The sequence below is a fragment of the Hipposideros armiger genome, unplaced genomic scaffold (genome assembly GCF_001890085.2).
Source record: "Hipposideros armiger isolate ML-2016 unplaced genomic scaffold, ASM189008v1 scaffold_443, whole genome shotgun sequence".
Taxonomy (NCBI): Eukaryota; Metazoa; Chordata; class Mammalia; order Chiroptera; family Hipposideridae; genus Hipposideros; species Hipposideros armiger.
In genome coordinates this window covers 1,729,709-1,747,646 of record NW_017731793.1, presented here as the reverse complement: position 1 = coordinate 1,747,646, position 17,938 = coordinate 1,729,709, and the positions used below count along the sequence as shown (strand labels likewise).

At 52.8% G+C, this 17,938-nt stretch overlaps 1 protein-coding gene across 1 annotated transcript in view; it reads left to right on the top strand.

Moving 5' to 3' along the window:
- The first annotated feature begins 10,983 nt into the window (after window positions 1-10,983).
- BCR (BCR activator of RhoGEF and GTPase) overlaps window positions 10,984-17,938 on the top strand; it is a 141,506-nt gene continuing 134,551 nt past the window's right edge. The window contains exon 1 of the mRNA XM_019665405.1: window positions 10,984-12,387. Coding sequence (XP_019520950.1) covers window positions 11,076-12,387 — 1,312 coding nt within the window. The 5' untranslated portion in view covers window positions 10,984-11,075. The remainder of the gene's footprint in view (window positions 12,388-17,938) is intronic.

Genomic DNA, 17,938 nt, shown 5'->3' with positions numbered 1-17,938 from the left:
CCCAGCGTGTGTGCTCGGTTTCTCACCTATTGATGGGTGTCTATCAGAATCACTGCACACCCAGACAGGCAGGAAGAGCCCAGCCCCCCTTCAGTGGTTCCACTGATAAGACCAGTCAACAGACAATCTCTTCCAACACCTCAAAATTCGGCCTTAAGTTTCTGGAGTACAGACCCGAACCACATGCACGTGTTTTGGAAATGTCTTGTCCCTCTGCCCCATTTCCCCGGCCCCTTCCTCACTCCTTCCCTGCTCTCTCAGCCCAGTTCTCCCTCTGGCATTCAATCAAAGCCCCCCACTCGCAACCCCTGCCCACCCCTGCTGACCCCTGTGCATCAGCCTTTCTCCCCAGTCCCTTCATCCCTGGTCACAATGCAGTCTTTACACATTCCAGGCCCTCTTTTGTGTCCAACTCAGTGCTTTGCTCCAGGAGTAGAATCACTCCAGGAGCACTTTATGGACGCCCCCACGACTCTTGCAGCACTTGTTACCTCTGGGCGTGGTTGTCCATTTCTGGACTTTTCTCCCACCCTCTTATGGGACACCCGAGAGCCAGGGCAGGGAACTGTGACCTGGTCTCCGCAGCTTCTCCTGAAGAAAAGGCCCACAGCACGTGCTCAGTAGACGTGTAAGGGGGGCAAGGAGGCAGGGCGGTTGCTGGTTACTCCCAGCAGACATGCGCCCTGCTCAAACCATAGACCTGCCTGGGGATAATCCTGTGCTTGGTTCTCCTCAGTGGCCAAAGACGGATGTGCCTCACCACTCACTCAAAGGCCCCCTAAGTCCTATCTAGCATCAACCAGTGAGGGCTGTTAGGGGCTCAAGTGCAAGTTCTGTTCTTGGGAAGAGCTTAGTAAGAGCCAGCCACAGGAAATTCCAGAGGAAAGCTGTGCAGGTCTAAGGAAGGAGGTGAAAGGTGGAGAGGGTCTGGGCAGAGGAAAGAATTAGATTTGGGATGTGGGGATAATAGGGGGTGGGGGTTATTTATTGCTTTATAACAAACCACCCCGAAACTTAATGCTTAAAGTAGCAACCATCTCTCATTTCTCATGATTTCATGATTTGACTGGCTGTTCTGCGTCTGTTAGTTTCCAACCTCAGGAGCTTCCTGGATATAATCTGAAACCAGCCCCCTTATGTGGAGGGCAGGGAGAGACCAAAGCAAGAAGCAAACCATTCCAGATTGGTAGGTGGCAGGTTTAATAAGCAAGGGAACTTACATTTGAGGCTGATCTTGGGCGGTCACAAGACAAGTTGATCACTAAACCCACTTGGCAGAATCTTAAAGTTTATGTCGAGGCCTTACCTGGGTTCAGTCATGTACACAGTCCAGATGGTTCCACTACCACAATACCATCTCAAGGCTGTGTCTCTGAGCAGCTTCTAGCACCGGGAAGGCAAGCAGTGGGCATGTTTCAAGGACAGGGGAGCGGGTGAGGAGCCTCCCCAGCTGCCCAGGTACAGCTTGCAGCTCAACCGGTGGTCATGTCCTCTCAATGGCTTCCTCCAACGGCCCCATGGTTGGTGACTGGGGCTCTGAAACGACTTTCCCAGTGGTCCAAACGGGCCTCACTTACATGGCTGGTAGTTGGTGTGGCAAGGCCTCTCCACGTGGCAGCTTGGGCTTCCTCACAGCATGTCCGCTCGTTTCCAAATAGTGTTCCAAGAGTACAAGCCCCAGTGGGTCTGTGCTTATCAAGTTCCGTGTGCATCACAGTTGTTGCAAGGGGACATTTTGGCCAAATGTCCCATTGGGCAAAGCCCAGAGAGCCAGTGTGGGCAGGGGCCACATAGGGTGTGAATTCCGGGAGGTATGATTCACTGGGGGCCATGATTGGGAACTAAGGGACAGGGTGAGAAGATGAACGGCTCTGTCACAATTTCTGCTTGCCCTCTGCCCTGAGGCATGCTGAGGCCTTTCTGTCTCTGGAGCAGTCCCTTACTCAGACCTCTGCCAGTGGACTTGACATTGAGGTGCTTCCGTGGAAAAGCCTGCTTTGGCCTCCCCAGTAGGACAGGGCACCCTTCATTCCTGTCTCCTTGGAAGCATCACTGAAGTTATAACTCTCCACTTACCATTCTGATGGCCTCTGTGGTCTGCCTTGTTCACGCTATGTCCCCAGCACCAACCCACCAAGTATCTGAATGAAGGAGTGACTCAGTCACACGGTGCAACCTCACGTGATAGTACCTGTAAGTGGAACTTTTCACTTTGGCTCCCAGGAGGGCAAGGCCAGAGCTGGGGTCACCCCTAACCCCTGGAGGCATCACACTGGCTCCAAACCACACACAGTGGAAATTTTGGCCCAGCATTCCTAAAGCCGGGACCATCCAAGAGTGAGGCCATCTAGCCTTTTTGGGGACTAGCGAGGACTCCCATTTACTGAGTGCCCACTTGGTGCCAAGCCCTGTGCATAGCAAAATACAGGAGGAGAAGCTAATTTAATCCCAGCAACGCTGTGGGCTGGGTGTCATGACCCTCCTGTCCCCAACCAACAGGTGGGGAGACCAGGTGCAGAGAATGGAAGTGATGGGCGCATCTGAGTACCTGCTTCTCCTATTCCTGCTCCCTCCTCTGCCTCCACCCCACACCCCACCCCCTGCTTAGAGTCTGATCCCAGTGGAATCCCACTCCAGGCAGCTTCCCCCTTTGGGGCACTGTGTCTCTTACATATGTGTCCCCAGGCAGGCAGTCCCAGCACCTTGCAGCGCAGGGTTGGGACCCCAAAAAAGGGTTTATTTGCATGGCCCCAACTATACCCAGCACTCCTCAGGGTTCCCCAGCAAAGCCAGGCACTCCATCCCTTCCCCCCATCACACCCTGCTCCCCAGCTCCCACAGTTTTAGTCAGTCCTTCCCCAGCCCTGCTTTGGGCCTCTGGAAGGGAGGAGAGGCCACAGATCCACTCAACTCCCATTTCAGCCTGGGCATTGGGATGCGAGCCGCTCCCAGATGAACCTCACTCTCCAGAGGGACCAGGATATCTTAAGCAGGGAGACCTAAAGTCACCTAAGAGCTCGGAAACTGGAACATGGAGAAGGACAGAGGATCAATTACATTCACATATTTACTCATTCACATGAGTAAGAATCAGCGAACCAGGGAGAGGCCCTGGGAGAGGAGGAACCAAAAGTGCCAGGCCATGGGGGACTGCAGAGGGGACACAGCAACGTGAGTTAGGAGGCCCAGGGTGGGATGAGAGAAGGTGTGCGGTGGGGGAGCTTTCCGAAGCAGCAGCACACCACTCCGAGGGGGGCCTCCTCTCCTGAGGGAATGGGGCTCCTGGAGACTGGGAGGTCCTGGGCACACCGCCACCCAGGAAGCCTAAGGCTTTGGCCACTGCCCTGAGATGAGACACCCTCCCGGGCTCCTCTGCCATCTGCTGTGGCCTCCCGATGTCACCTCCCATATGCTGGGCCTTCCCCTGAGGGAAGTTGATCGGCAGATGGGAACTGTGGCTGTCACACTGCCTCCTTCCAGGCGTAGCAGATCCTCCCCATCCTCCAGCCCCCATCCAGATGCTTCCCCTGCATTCAGAGCCACCAGCCACCTGTCTGAGCCTGTGCCCCAGGCAACTATGGGAGCTGTCTGTCTGGGGTGCAGGTCCTTCGCTTGACTAGCTCCCCACTCAGTCCTCTGGGAAGCAAAGCAGCCCCAGGGCTCCCTGTCCTCCACAGGTGAGTGGCACCCCCGGGCCGGAGGGTGCTCTGAGCCTCTGACCACCGGAAGCCACAGTCTGGACCATCTCACTGGCCATGCCTTCAGGAACACGGTCATATTGTCCTGGCTCCTCTGCTGTTTGTGAAGGCTGGAAGGCAGCCAGGATGCTCCGCTGGGACTCCCCGACTGTAGGGGCCTCATCAATAATTGATTCTGCAGAAAGTAGGAGGAGATACAGCTGAGGGGGAGCTTGGGTGGAAAGGCCCACTCATTCAGAGTTCTCGGACAAGGAAGTCCCACAGAGATCCCTGCTCCCCACTCTCGGCTGGAAGCCAGGCACTGTCCAGCACAGCACAAGCAAGCAGGACTAAATAAAGAACAGCTGTATTGATCGCCCAGTTTTCTAATCTTGCCTGTAGCTCCCCGGGGCTGACAGATGATGGATGGTAGATGACAGATGACAGATGGAGATCATGTGGCCACATTCTGCTTGGAGGAAGCCCTCCTCTGGATCTGACCCCCAAAGCAGGTGGGGATGAGGGTACAGACAGGGTAGGTAAGGAGCAAGAGATGGCCCAGGCTTTCGAGCTGGCCTCAGGTAGGTCTTCAGGCAGAAAGCCCTGCCATCTTTACAATGCCACGTCTGACAATCCCGCCTGATGGCACAGGGGTCAGGAGCAGCGCTTTGGGACTCAGTCAGGATGAGCTCAACTCTGAGCCCCCCACTTATTGCTGTCTGACTTGGGGGTTACTTTCCCTCTTTGAGCTCCTTTCTCTGCCTCTTGCCTGGGAGATAGCTGTGGGGGTGGAAGGAAGTCACATCTATGGAGCCCCTAGTCCCACCCAGCCTTGGTAGCTGGTCAGGGTTGGGTGGATATGAGCCCTGAAGACTGTGCGCTCAGTGTCTCTGTGAGCACCCACACAACACCTTTGCGTGAATTAGAAAAGGGCACCCAGGCAGTTCCTCAAAAAGTTAAGTATAGAATTGCTATATGATCCATAAATGCCATTCCTAAGTATATCCCCAAAAGAATTGAAGACAGGGACTCAAACAAGTATGTGTACATACATGTTCAGAACAGCAAGATTCAAACCAGCCAAACATTTACCAACAGGTGAAAAGACAGAATGTGGTCTATCCACACAATGGAATATTATTCAGCCTTAAAAGGAAATGAAGTATTGATACATGCTACCATATGAGGAATCTCGAAAACATTGTGCTAAGTGAAAGAAGCCAGTCACAAAGAGCCACATATTGTAAGATTCCATTTATATGAAATATACAGAATAGGTAAAATCATAGAAACAGAAAGTAGATTGGTGGTTGCCAGGGGCTGGAGGGGGAGGGGGAAATAGGGAGCAACTCTTTAGTGGGTATGGGGTTTCCTTTGTGGGCAATGACAATTTTTTTGAACTACATACAAGTTATGGTTGTACAATGTTGTGTATTTCTTAAGTGCCTCTGTATTGTTCACTTTAAAGTGGTTAATTTTATGTTATGTGGATTTCACCTCAATTTTTTAAAGAAGCTGTTGTTGCTCAAGGCATTTGATGTCCCTCTGTTAGAAAAATGTATTATAAACTGATTTAGTAAGAGCAAGACACTTTCTACAATTGCTGTCACCTCCAAGATTCATATCTACCAAACCTAAGCTGGGAATGGTGTCCCCTTTGATGTGTGGCCTTGTGCAGTGTTCATCCTGCCCAACTATAGCTGGCAGCCCTGCTCAGGAAGCCCCAGTGGAGGGCAGGGGCGGCCAGTCCATTTTACAATGAACAAACGGACATTTGAAGACTAAGTCAGTCCCTTCCTGGTTTCACACTAGCGGGGCCTTCTGACTTCAGAGCGACATTAAAAAACACACTCTGGAGCTTGAACTCTGGATCTCAAGCCTGCCCACAGCCGATGGGCTGGGTGACCTGGGAACATATCTTCACCTGTGAAGTGGAGGTAAATCCCGAGGCTAGTGGGAGGATTGAAGGAGATACTAGAAAAATGTTCATCCTTACTCCCACAGTGAGCAGGACGAAGGGCTGCTTACCTTATCCCCAGGGATTTTTGTTTTTTAATAGAATAGCTTTATTGAGATATAATTCACATTCTATACAATTCACCCATTTCAAGTATACACTTGAATAGTTTTTAGTATATTCACAGCTATGCAACCAGCGCCACTCTCTAGTTCTAGATCATTTTCAAAAAGAAACTCAATGACCATTAGAAGTCGCTTCCATTCCTCCCATCCCCCTACCCCTAGGAAACCACCAACATGCTTTCTATTTCGATAGATTTGTCTATTCTGTACATTTCATGTAAATGGAATCAATGTACATGGCCTTTTATGACTGGCTTCTTTCACTTAGCATAATTTTTTTCAAGGTCTATCCATGTTGCAGTATGTATCTGTCCTTCATTCCTTTTTTTGTTTGTTTCTTTTTGTTGTTTTTTTTACTTCATTCCTTTTTATAGCCAAATAATATTCCATTGTATGATGTACCACTTTCTGTATATCCATTCATCTGTTGATGGACTCTGGTTGTTTTCTATCCTCTGGATTTTGAAGCATCGAAAGTTCTCCGTTCTTTCCAGCAGAGGGCGGTGTTAGGTCCCAGCCTCCTCCTTCCGGCAAAGGGAAAAGGCTACCTTGGAGGGGGGTGTGCTGGAAACTTGGTCTGGGCTTATGGACTACTAGGGTTGCTGCTGAGAGTGTGAAAGGGTGTGTGTGTGTGTGTGTGTGTGTGTGTGTGTGTGTGTGTGTGTGTGATTTTTAAATAAATTATACAGCCATGTGACCACATCCCAGAAAACAAAGGAAATTGAGGGGCGACATCAGCAATAATCCCACTTATTTGTCCCATTTTAGTTTTTATTTGTTTGTTTTTTTTTAGCTGAGCCATCCTGCCACCTGTTGGCAGCTCAGCGGCAGCTCAGCTCGGACTGGGAATCCATTTTAGTTTTTAGGTGAAAAAAAAAAACAACACATCTATTGGGAGTGATGGAAATGTTTGTTATCCAATTGTCATGATAGCTTCATGGGTGTATACAGATGTCAAAACTCCTCAAATCGCACACTTCAAATTACGCAGCTTGTTGCACGTCAATTATACCTCATTTAAGCTGTAAAAAATAAAAACAAAAGTAACATCTATTTTTTAGTTACAAAAGTTAGACATTTTTATTATGAAGAATTCAGAAAAGAGTAATGATGAAAAAAAATGTCACTCGCTGCTCACAGACAGCTGTGGATCCCCTGGTGAAGTCCTCTCCACCTGCTGAACCCCTGGGGAGGCTCCCCTGGGGCCAGCGCTTGTGACCCATCAGCCTCCAGCTTGTGCAGCCAGGGCCCACCTTGGCTCTGCTGGCCTCATGGGACCAGACCCAGAATCCTTCCACCAGATGGCCCAGCAGACTCTGCACTGGGACCTTGTCTTCTTCAGAGTCCACACCTCTCTGTCACTTCCCTGGGTCCCTGTTACTTCCCTGGCCAGTGCCTTCTCAGTCTCTGCTTCTACTTCCTTCCTAGTCCAGTCCCTGCCATTCTTCAAACACCAGCTGTTCATGAACAACACTCCCATTTTTGTCTCAGTTATTTATTTTATTTTATTTTTTAAGCTGAGCCATCCTGCCACCTGTTGGCAGCTCAGTGGCAGCTCAGCTCGGGCCGGGCATCGAACCCCTGTTGCTCAGAGCTCGCACTCTTGAGCGAGCTCTTAACCAACTGAGCCACTCGGCCGGCCCTCCGTCTCATTTCTTGACCACTCCTCAGTGCCCCAGACCCACACTCTCTCTGCCTGTCTCCTCCTCCCTGTGGATGGGCTATGGGCGCCTAAAGCCTCGTGTGGGCCTCCTGCTTCCCCATCACAGTCAACAGCCCACTCTCCATTCCTCTCCCCACATCCAATCCAGCTACAAGTCCAGAACTGACCGGGAGTCCGAACCCTTCTCTCAATCCCCTTGCTTCCACCCTAGTCTGGGTCACCAATGCCCCCTGCCTGGACCAGTGTCACAGTCCCTGACTGCCTGCTCTGCTCCCGCCCCCCACCTGCCCACACAACAAACCTGAGCATCACTCCACTTTGGGAAGCTATGGTGGCTATTTGAGTTTAAATTCATTAAAGTTAAATCAAATAAAAAATTCAGTTCTTCAGTTGCAGCAGCCACATTTTAGGTGCTCAGCAGAAGCTAATAGCTGCTGTATTGTTCAGCGCAGAGTACAGAACACGTCCATGATGCTGGAAAATTCTATCAGATGGTGCAGGCTACGAACCTTCCAGAGGCTTTTCCTTGCATTTAGAATAAAACCCAAACTTCTTACAAGCCTGGAAGGCCCTGCTTCTGTTTAATGTCATCTCCCGCCACCCACACCAGCCTCATCTCCTAACCCAGCTGTTCCTTAAACACACGTAGAACTTTGAAGTGTCCCTGTCTTTGCCTTTCTGTTCCTCATCCTTAGGACCTACTTGGGCATCACCTCTCCCAGCAAGCTTTCCCCAGGCCTCTGCTTCCTGCTGGACCCGCACGTAGCACACACACCTCTGCTGTGGCCTGGTTATGCCTGCCTTATCCTTTCCTCCCCAACAAACATGCACCTCTCTCCCTAGGCTGTGTGCTCCTTGGGGCCACACACACATCAGATTCCTCATTCACCAGAACTGACTGAGCACCTACTATGTGCTGAGCACTGGTGGGTCATGGGGAACAAGACAGATCTCGGTGCTCAGGAGTTTAGATCTAGCTGGGGACCGATGGCGAATGGGGGATTAGAAAGTGTTATGTGTCTGGACTACACATTCCTCTTTCTTCCTCCCTTCCTCAGGAGGGATGGATGATAAGAAAGCTTTGCAGGAAAGGACCAGAGATCCAGGGTGGGAGTGCTTTCAGAGAAGGGGCCAAGGAGGGGAGGAGTATCCTTGGGGCCAGAAGAAGCTGTCTCACGAGATAGCCGCTATCTTGCTGTGTCCTTGTACCCAGCAACAAGCCATTTACAAAGCGTGCAGAGCCTGCAAACCCAAACTACAAAGCTTTAGGGTTTGTGAACTAAATTTGCTGATATGTCTACAATATTTAAGTTGGGGCTGAGTTGGGGCCTGCAAACCACACAAAGGGACACCTCACTGATAGATGAACCCCGCCCCCCCAGTATCTTTTCATTTTCCAGGTGGTTAATGATAATGTCCCTGATGAACCCACAATCCCCTCCCCTGGAAACTGAGGGGGTTCTGTCAGCAAGGGAAAAAGCAGTTTGTGATTTTGGGATTCTCTCTGCTGATGACCAGGGAATGAGTCCTGGAATGAGTCTGGGGGCCTGGTTCTAGGCCTGCCTGACCCACTTGCTGGGAGACCTGAGCAGGCCATCTGAAGAAGGCAGCTAATATTGATCATGAGCCGCAGTGTGCCACACCCTGTGAAGTCAGTATTTATTATACCCATTTTCAAGAAGAGGTCACTGAGGATTCGAGCAATGCTGGGATCCCAGCCTTGCTTTGTTTAGTCCTAAAGGCAAGTTATCAACTCCTTCTATTTCCCCACATGCAAAATAGGCTTTACTCAGGGCCCTGTCTTCCTTGCAGGGGATCTGCGATGTAAAGGAGCTGGGTGGGAGGGGACATAGGGCCTCAGGAGGAGAGATGGCAGGAGGATGGAGAGGCCGGCAGAGGGCAGCAGTGAGCTGTGCCAGGATGCGTCTGGAAAGTGGTGCCTCAAGGGTTTTCCACGACCGTTCCCAAGGCACCAACATTAACAAGGAACCATGGAAGGAACCACCACATGCCATTTATTGGAGTATGTTTTATGTCTGTCCCATCTGGGTGCTTTACACACGGTGCAAACAGCATTTTACATATGAGGACAGAACAGGCTTAGAGAAGGGAAAGGAACTGCCCAGGTCACAAAGCCCGGCGTGGGGGAGACTTTAACCCTAGCCAGGCAGTGGGGCCACTGGCCCTGGGCTCTGTTCCTCTAGAATAGACGTCAGGGCATCTGCTCTGGGTGGCACTGGAACTGGGGGGAGGGCAAGAAAACCTCTCACATCCACACAGGGACAACAGCCCTCAGAGGCAGATATCCTTGTTCTCATGTCAATGCCTAGGAAAAGGAGGCACAGGGAGGCAGAGACGGACAGGACTCACACCCAGTTCTCTGGTTGACAAATCCTGTTTCCTTTTCTCCTCACCCAGCAGGTTGGTTTGAGTATTTTCATTTTGCCCCATCAAGACTCCCTACCAGGTGCTCTCTGCTGTGTGTCCAAGATCTCTGGGCTTCCTTGGGTCGGAGAAAGATTCTGTTTCATTACTTGCCTGTCCTGTCCTGTCTTCCACTCAGCCCTGTGGGTCACAATAGAGACCAGTGACCCCCTTACAGAGGGAGACTAAACAGATAAGTTTAAGTCAGGCAATTCGAGGTGGGGGGGCGGGGAGAGGGGAACTACACTCGCCTCTGGAGCTCAGGAGAGACCAACGGACAAATCCACGAGGCAGGAAGGGAGATGTGGGTGTTGGGGGACAAACTCCTATTATCTTTGTGATAATCCCCTGTGGCAGTTGTTGCTTCATCACCCACCCCCAGGTCCACAGCGCTGGAGGCCCACTGGCACACAGGGGCTGCTGGCATTAGCGCCCAGCCCGGCCCTTCCTTCCTCGCTGAGTGACCTGCCCGTCCGGGCTCCACACTGACGTTGGTGAGTGGCCCAGGGCGTGGGGGCAATGAGGATCCAGGTGTTCCTGTTCCAAGATTGCAGAAGGGCCTCCGCATTGGACGGTCGGGTTCGCAGCCAGGGCCTCAGTTTCCCACCAAGCGCGGGAACGAAGGAGAGCAGTGGCTCGGTTGGGGAGCAGCCTCCTGGTGGCCCCCACCCCTCTCTTCGCCCCTCCCCGGGAGCCCGCCGCGCGGCCCCTTTAAGAGGCCCGCCCGCCTCCGTCAGCCGCCGCAGCCACCGCCCCCCGGCCCTCCCCTTCCTGCGGCGCCGAGTGCGGGCCAGGCGGGAGTGCGGCCAGAGAGGGCCGGGCCGAACGCAGCGCCTGGGAAGGCGGTGGCGGCCGGGACACGGGCGGCGCGGGAGCCAGAGGAGAGGAGCTGCGGCGGCCATGGGCTAGCGGCGCCCGGCCGAGCGGAGGGCAGCTCCCATCCCGCCCGGTGCCAAGGAGCCCCGCACACAATAGCGGCGCGCGCAGCCCGCGCCCCCCACCCCCCCAGCCCTCGCGCGCGCCCCGCCCCGCGCCGCCCGGGGATCCGAGGGGCCGCCTCACCTGCCGCCCGGGAGGGGGCGGGCATTGTTCGCCCGCTGCGGCCGCTGCCGACGCGCGGGACCATGGGGGCCGCCAGGCGCCCCGCGCCGGGCCTGGCGAGGCCGCTGCGCCGCCGCTGAGGCGGGCCCCGCGCACAGCCGGGCGGCGCAGGTGAGGCCGGCGGCGCCATGGTGGACCCAGTGGGCTTCGCCGAGGCGTGGAAGGCGCAGTTCCCGGACTCCGACCCGCCGCGCATGGAGCTGCGCTCCGTGGGCGACATCGAGCAGGAGCTGGAGCGCTGCAAGGCCTCCATCCGGCGCCTGGAGCAGGAGGTGAACCAGGAGCGCTTCCGCATGATCTACCTGCAGACACTGCTGGCCAAGGAGAAGAAAAGCTACGACCGACAGCGCTGGGGCTTCCGGCGCGCCACGCAGCCCCCCGACGGCACCGCCGAACCCCGTGCGCCCGCGCAGCGCCCGCAACCCGCGCCCGCCGACGGCGCCGACCCGCCACCTGCGGAGGAGCCCGAGACCCAGCCCGACGGAGAGGGATCCCCGAGCAAGGCCAGGCCCGCGGCCGCCCGCAGGCCCGGGGCCCCCGCGCCCGTCGACCGGGACGACCGGGGGGTCCCCACCAGCGTGGCGGCACTTAGGTCCAACTTCGAGAGGATCCGCAAGGGCCATGGCCAGCCCGGGGCGGCCGATGCGGAGAAGCCCTTCTATGTGAACGTCGAATTTCACCACGAGCGTGGCCTGGTGAAGGTCAACGACAAAGAGGTGTCGGACCGGATCAGCTCTCTGGGCAGCCAGGCCATGCAGATGGAGCGCAAGAAGTCCCAGCACGGCGCTGGCCCGGGCCTGGGGGACACTCCCAGGCCCTGTTACCGGGGGCGCTCCTCCGAGAGCGGCTGCGGCCTCGACGGTGACTATGAAGACGCCGAGCTGAACCCTCGCTTCCTAAAGGACAACCTGATTAACGCTAATGGCGGCAGCAGGCCCCCTTGGCCGCCCCTGGAGTACCAGCCCTACCAGAGCATCTACGTGGGGGGCATGATGGTGGAAGGGGAGAGCAAGGGCCCACTCCAGCGCAGCCAGAGCACCTCTGAGCAGGAGAAGCGCCTCACCTGGCCCCGCCGGTCCTACTCCCCTCGAAGCTTTGAGGACAGCGGAGGCGGCTACACCCCGGACTGCAGCTCCAATGAGAACCTCACCTCCAGCGAGGAGGACTTCTCCTCGGGCCAGTCCAGCCGCGTGTCCCCGAGCCCCACCACCTACCGCATGTTCCGGGACAAAAGCCGCTCACCCTCGCAAAACTCACAGCAGTCCTTCGACAGCAGCAGCCCCCCCACGCCACAGTGCCAGAAGCGGCACCGACAGGGCCAGGTCGTAGTGTCCGAGGCCACCATCGTGGGCGTCCGCAAGACGGGGCAGATCTGGCCCAGTGATGGGGACAGCTTGTCTGGCAGGCTGCCTCAGGATGCCACCTTCCATGGAGATGCAGGTGGGTACCTCCACCAGCTTGGGTAGACATACCTTTCCCTTGGCTGGTAACCATTGAGTCAGCAGGAGGGAATAGAACAGGGGATGTTGGAAGCGGAAGAATAGGGAGATACTTTTTGGAGTGAATTTCAAATATTGTGGACAGGAAGGATTCACACTGATCCTGCGCCTGGACAAACTCCATCCGTGCCTTCCTGGTGAATGCAGGTTCCCAGTGTTTGGAATGGGATTGGATTGGGAGATGTGGTGCCTGGGATGGGAGGTGGCTTATTCCTTTGGTTCTAGAGCATGTGCTGCTTGTGGGTTGGGGCCAGGATGCCCTGGGCAGTCATCTCCTTGCCCTCTGATTGCTCCATGCTAAAGCAGTAAGGGGTCATCTCTGCCACCTAGATCTGATGCTTTTGGTGAAGATTGATTGGTGTCTTGGGCGTTCCCCGCCACCCCACTGTTCCTGTCCTGGAAGAGTTATATGACACGTTTGGGGAACTCAAGATGTGCTGCTGCTCCCAGGCCATAGAAGTGTCAGGTTCGCTTGCAACCCAGCAGCCCAAACACAAGTTAGAAAAGGCGAAAATACGAATTAGAAGGAAATGAGGTGACAGGTAGTTCTGACTCAGTGGGCCACCGAAAATCAATGGGGAGAAGATTTTATCTAGGGCTGAAGCAGAGCCACACCCATTCTGATCTGCCTGGCTTTGATGGGAGACTTCACCCTTCATTACTCACCCACAGGCTCCTCTGTGCATCTCACCCTAGCTCCATTTTTCGATGCCTCATTGTATTCCTGCCTCCTCATCCTCCCAAGGACAAGTGCCCACTGGTGCTTATTTCTGACCCTGGCCCTAAGATTAAACCTATGGCGTTGTGTATATAATAACTTCTGGGCTGTGTACAAATACCGCTGGCGCTGGGGTGATGGGACTGGGTTTTGAGGTCCAGGCCCAGTTTGTGATTAGGATAGGAGAGGGTGGGGGTGNTAATTAATGAATGGCATGGCACATTCGAGATGCTTATTAGAATCTCAACTAAAGTTGGCTAGTAGTGGGTTAGAGCCCAAAAGTTAAGTATGTATTAGATATATAAGTTTGGTAATCACTCTAAATGAGATGATGGGTAATATCATGAGATAAGGTAAAATAACCTAGGATGTGAGTAAAATAATCTAGGCTAGAAAAGAGAAACGTGAGTATATGTAAGGAGGAGAAAAGGACTGAGAACCAAATTTTGAAGTCCCCTAACATGGAGATGCCAGGAAGAGAAAGAAGGAAAATAAAAATTAGTGCTAGTGAAGGAGGGCAATACGTAGAGAAGAGCCTTGGAAGCCAAGTGTTTTAAGGCGGGAGTGGACTACTCTCTTAAATGCATTGAAAGAGAGCATATTCTTGACCATCAGATTTGTTAGCCTGTCAGGATTGCGGTCATCAATCACCTGAACTGGAGTAGTTTCATGGAAGTATATAAACATAATCCATGAGAAATTAGGAAAGGGAAGAAGTGACAGCAAAACTAGAGAGCTGGTTTAATTGAAGGAGCAATGTCTCTCAAAATCTTAATGGGTTACAGCAGCAGCAGTTTAGTTTTTTTTTTTTTTTAAAGATTTTTATTGGGGAATTGGGGGGATGGGGACAGTGCTGCTGTCAGGAATCTTTTGGAGTCCTGGTCTCTGTTGGGCTGATCTGGTTTTCCACTTCATTGATTTTTCTTTTTCTGCTGATGGAGTTGTATGTGCTTCATTTGTCAGAATCCTCTTGAAACAAGTGAGGCTATTTTTGGCTCTGGGAGCGGCCTTTTTGTGATCAGCACTCTGTCTTGTTTGTTTTAGGTACATCCAGTTGATGATTTTCCATTTGCAGCTGGGGGGTGGCTGTGGGATGCTGGTTGGACCTGTGGCCTGGCCCAGTTGCGTCCCCTAAGTCTTTCATGGTGCGGGGGAAGGGGAAGGATGGAAGGCTATAGTATTTAGCAGTGTGCTTTGCAGGCACATCAGCTCGTCCAGGGTCTGGAGGGTTGCCCTGTGGTCACTGGGCACCAGCCTTGTCTGGCCAGCTGTTGGCCAAGCAAGCCAGCTTGAACTGGCCCTGAGCACCCTGATGCAAGAGAATGTTATTAATAAAGCAGTAAATTTCAGACCTGCAATCTGAAACGATGTTCTTGTGCTGGGGAGTAATTCTGAGTTTCCAGAAAGTGGGTTTCGCTTGGTTGTGCTGTGTTTCAGAGGGCCTCCCTGTGAGCCCTCTCCCCGTTCTCATCAGCTCCTCCAGCCCGGCGCTCATACAGCTATAGGCATGAGACCCTGGCTCCATGTGTCACATAGGTTAGGTTCTCAGTAAATGGCTAAGGACTTAATTTTTACAACTTAGACTCCATTCTTAGGACTTTCTAGACCCTTCTCTGAATGTCCTCAGGGTCGCATATTCTCTTCTGTTAGGGTTTTAAACTCCTGGTTATTTTAGCTTTGGGAGCCTTTAAACTCTGCACCCAGCACTCTTCTCTGAGGGCTGTGGCTGGTGGGATCCCATACTGGCTCAGCCATCTGTCTCTGACTGTTTACTGATGTTCTTTAGATGGCTGAGGAGCCTGCTGGCCAGGGCTGCGCCTCTGAAAAGGGACAATGAGGAAAATCAGTGTGGGGTGGGAATGGAAGTCACCCTGATTCTTTGCAGCAGCAGACCTGGGGACCTGGATCCAATAGCTGCAGATTCCCTGTGGATAAGTGAGTCCTCGTATTTCTGAGTTGAGGGCCCCTGGTTTTGAGAGAAGGAGCTGAAATGACTATACATCACTGTGTGCCATGCATGATAATAGCATGCTCCGTGCAGGGGGGCCTCATGGGCTCTTACATCACTCTGTGGTGGGGCTGCCCATCTATATATGTAAGGACACAACCAGGAGGTGGCAGACCTGGGATCCTGGGCCCCTGTGGGAATGCAGAGTCATTCCTTCTAGAGTGTAGTGGCCTTAGGGTATTCTTTCCACCCCCCCTACCCTGTGCCTGAAAAGCTTGACTGGGTTGGTCCAGGGGGGTGGTTCAATAACAGCTGTGAGCCCTGCTGTGTGCAAGCCCCTTCCTTTGTATATGTGGTCTACACTGAAGGAGAGAGTGTGGTCCTGGCCATCTGGGAGCTTATAAGTTAATGGGAGAGAGGAACACACACATTATTTATGCGTTAAGAGGGCATGAGAGCTGGGAAGCTTCTGCAAGCAGTAGCTTTGAAGTGGGGGCCTTGCCCATCAGCATAACTCTTATCAGCCGAGGGTGGGGGAGCGATCTGCCCCCAGGAGTAATGGAATCAAAGGGTCAGGGCACCCATGTCTGCCCTCTGTGACTGTGGACGGTGTGCCTTTTTTATTTTGTGGTAAAGTATACATAACAAATTGACCATCTTAACCCATTTTTACCATTTTTAAGTATATAGTTCAGTGGAATTAAGTACCTTCCTGTTGTTGTGCAGCCATTACCGCTGTCCACCCCCAGAACCTTTATCTTGCAAAACTCAAATTCTATACCCATTGAACAATAGTTCCTCATTTCCTCACCCTCAGCCCCTTCAGCCCCAGCAACCATCATTCTACTTTCTGTTTCTATGACTTGACTATTCTTTTTTTTACAATTTTATTGGGGAATTGGGGAAGGGGAACAGACAAGTTGCCGTCCTTTTGTTCTTCAGTCTAGTTGTGGAGGACGTCGCTTCACTGGCTCTGTTGGTATTATCATTGCGCTCTTCCCGGGTGAGGCAGTCGCTCGCCAGCCATTGGACGGCCGTTCACCGTGGTTCTTGGCAGCTCATGCCTGCTGCCAGCCGCTTGTGCCAGCTGCCAGCCACTCACGGTAGTTCACGACAGCCCCACTACAGCCTCACTGCAGCCTATGCTGTTGCCATCGACTCTCGGTAGCCCAGCTCCAGGTCGAGCTGTTGTTTACCATCTTAGCTGTAGAGGGTGCAGCGTCACTGGCCCTAATGTGGGATCCGAACCGGGGCCCTGCTGCTCAGAGCTGGTGTCCCAAGCCAACTCCTAACCAATGCGCCACTCGGCAGGCCCTGACTTGACTATTCTTGATAACCTCGTGTAAATGGAATCATACAGTATTTGTCACTCTATGTCTGGCTTATTTCACTTAGCATTATGTCTCCAAGGTTCATCCATGTGGTAGCACAGACTGTGTGAGTTTTGAAGGCAGATCTCTGGAGCCTTGGTCAGAACCGACAGAGCACATACTGGCACACACTGGAAGATGCCTTCCTCCTTTTCACAGCTGTGGGTTGGGACTGGGAAGTGAGAAGGTGAGCTGGTTTTGGGGGAAGCATCTTATCAGCTGTACCTGTCTCTTTCTATCTTCATCCCTATCCTTTAACTTCCCTTTTGGAAGACTTTGGTGAGCCCTTTCATTAGAGAGGAGTGGACCCAAGGGGACCTTTCCTAAGAGGACCTTTCCTCTTTTAGTTTGAGGAATTCTTCTTTTTTTTATTTTTTTTTATTGGGGAACAGTGTGTTTTTCCAGGACCCATCAGCTCCAAGTTGAGCAATTGTTTCAATCTAGTTGTGGAGGGCGCAGCTCAGCGGCCCATGTGGGGATTGAACTGGCAGCCTTGTTGTTATGAGCCTGCGCTCTAACCACCGGAGCTAACCGGCCGCCCCTAGTTTGAGGAATTCTTGATCTGAACACCGAGGCTTGTGTGCCCCTCAGTTCTTTTCCAAGTGTCAGTCATGAGATGTGGCCCCAGATCTCGTTTTTCTTCGTGGGCTCTCATTCGAGTTGGTACCCTGTGTTTTCACATTTATTATGCAGCTTAATTTGCCCTTTGGGTTCTGGTGACGTGTTGTCGCCAGAATGATCACTGCTTTGTTTTCCCCTTGGATGATTGAATGGACCAGTGACCAATTAGAATGAGTAACTATGGGGCAGTGAAAGGTCACCCAGGCCTCACAGTGGCTCCATCATCATCTCTTTAGACCAGAGCCTGTGGTCACCTCTGAATTGAGTACAGGCTCTGCTTGGTGAACAGAAGCAGAGTGGACAGAACTGGGCGGAGTCCTGAGAGCCCTTAAGTTGTCAATAGCATGGAAACGGAGTCTAGATCAAATTTTACAAGAGTTCTCTGACTTAGGAAGGATGACGTCCTTGTTTGGGGAACAGAATGAAGCATTCCAGAACCTTTCAGAACCCCATCACCTCCCCCCACCCCCTTGGGCTGGGAGTTCTGTGGCCCAGAGGACCTGTGTATGTGACTGTTGGCCTCACCAGGACAAAGATTCCAGGTGAGCCCTGCGCTGGGGCCCACCTAGAAGAGGACACAGCAGTGCCTGAGGCCAAGATGCAGCTCGCCTCTGTGATCCAAGAGGGCTCCATGTTCACAGTGAATGGATGGGCATCTTCAAGTGTTCTCAGGTTGCCAAACCATAGGCCTGAGTTTTGTCTGAGGCTGCTTTTTTTTTTAAAGATTTTTATTGGGGAATTGGGGGGGATGGGAACAGTGCTGGGGAATTGGGGGAAGGGGAACAGACAAGTTGCTGTCGTTTTGTTTTTCAGTCTAGTTGTGGAGGACGTTGCT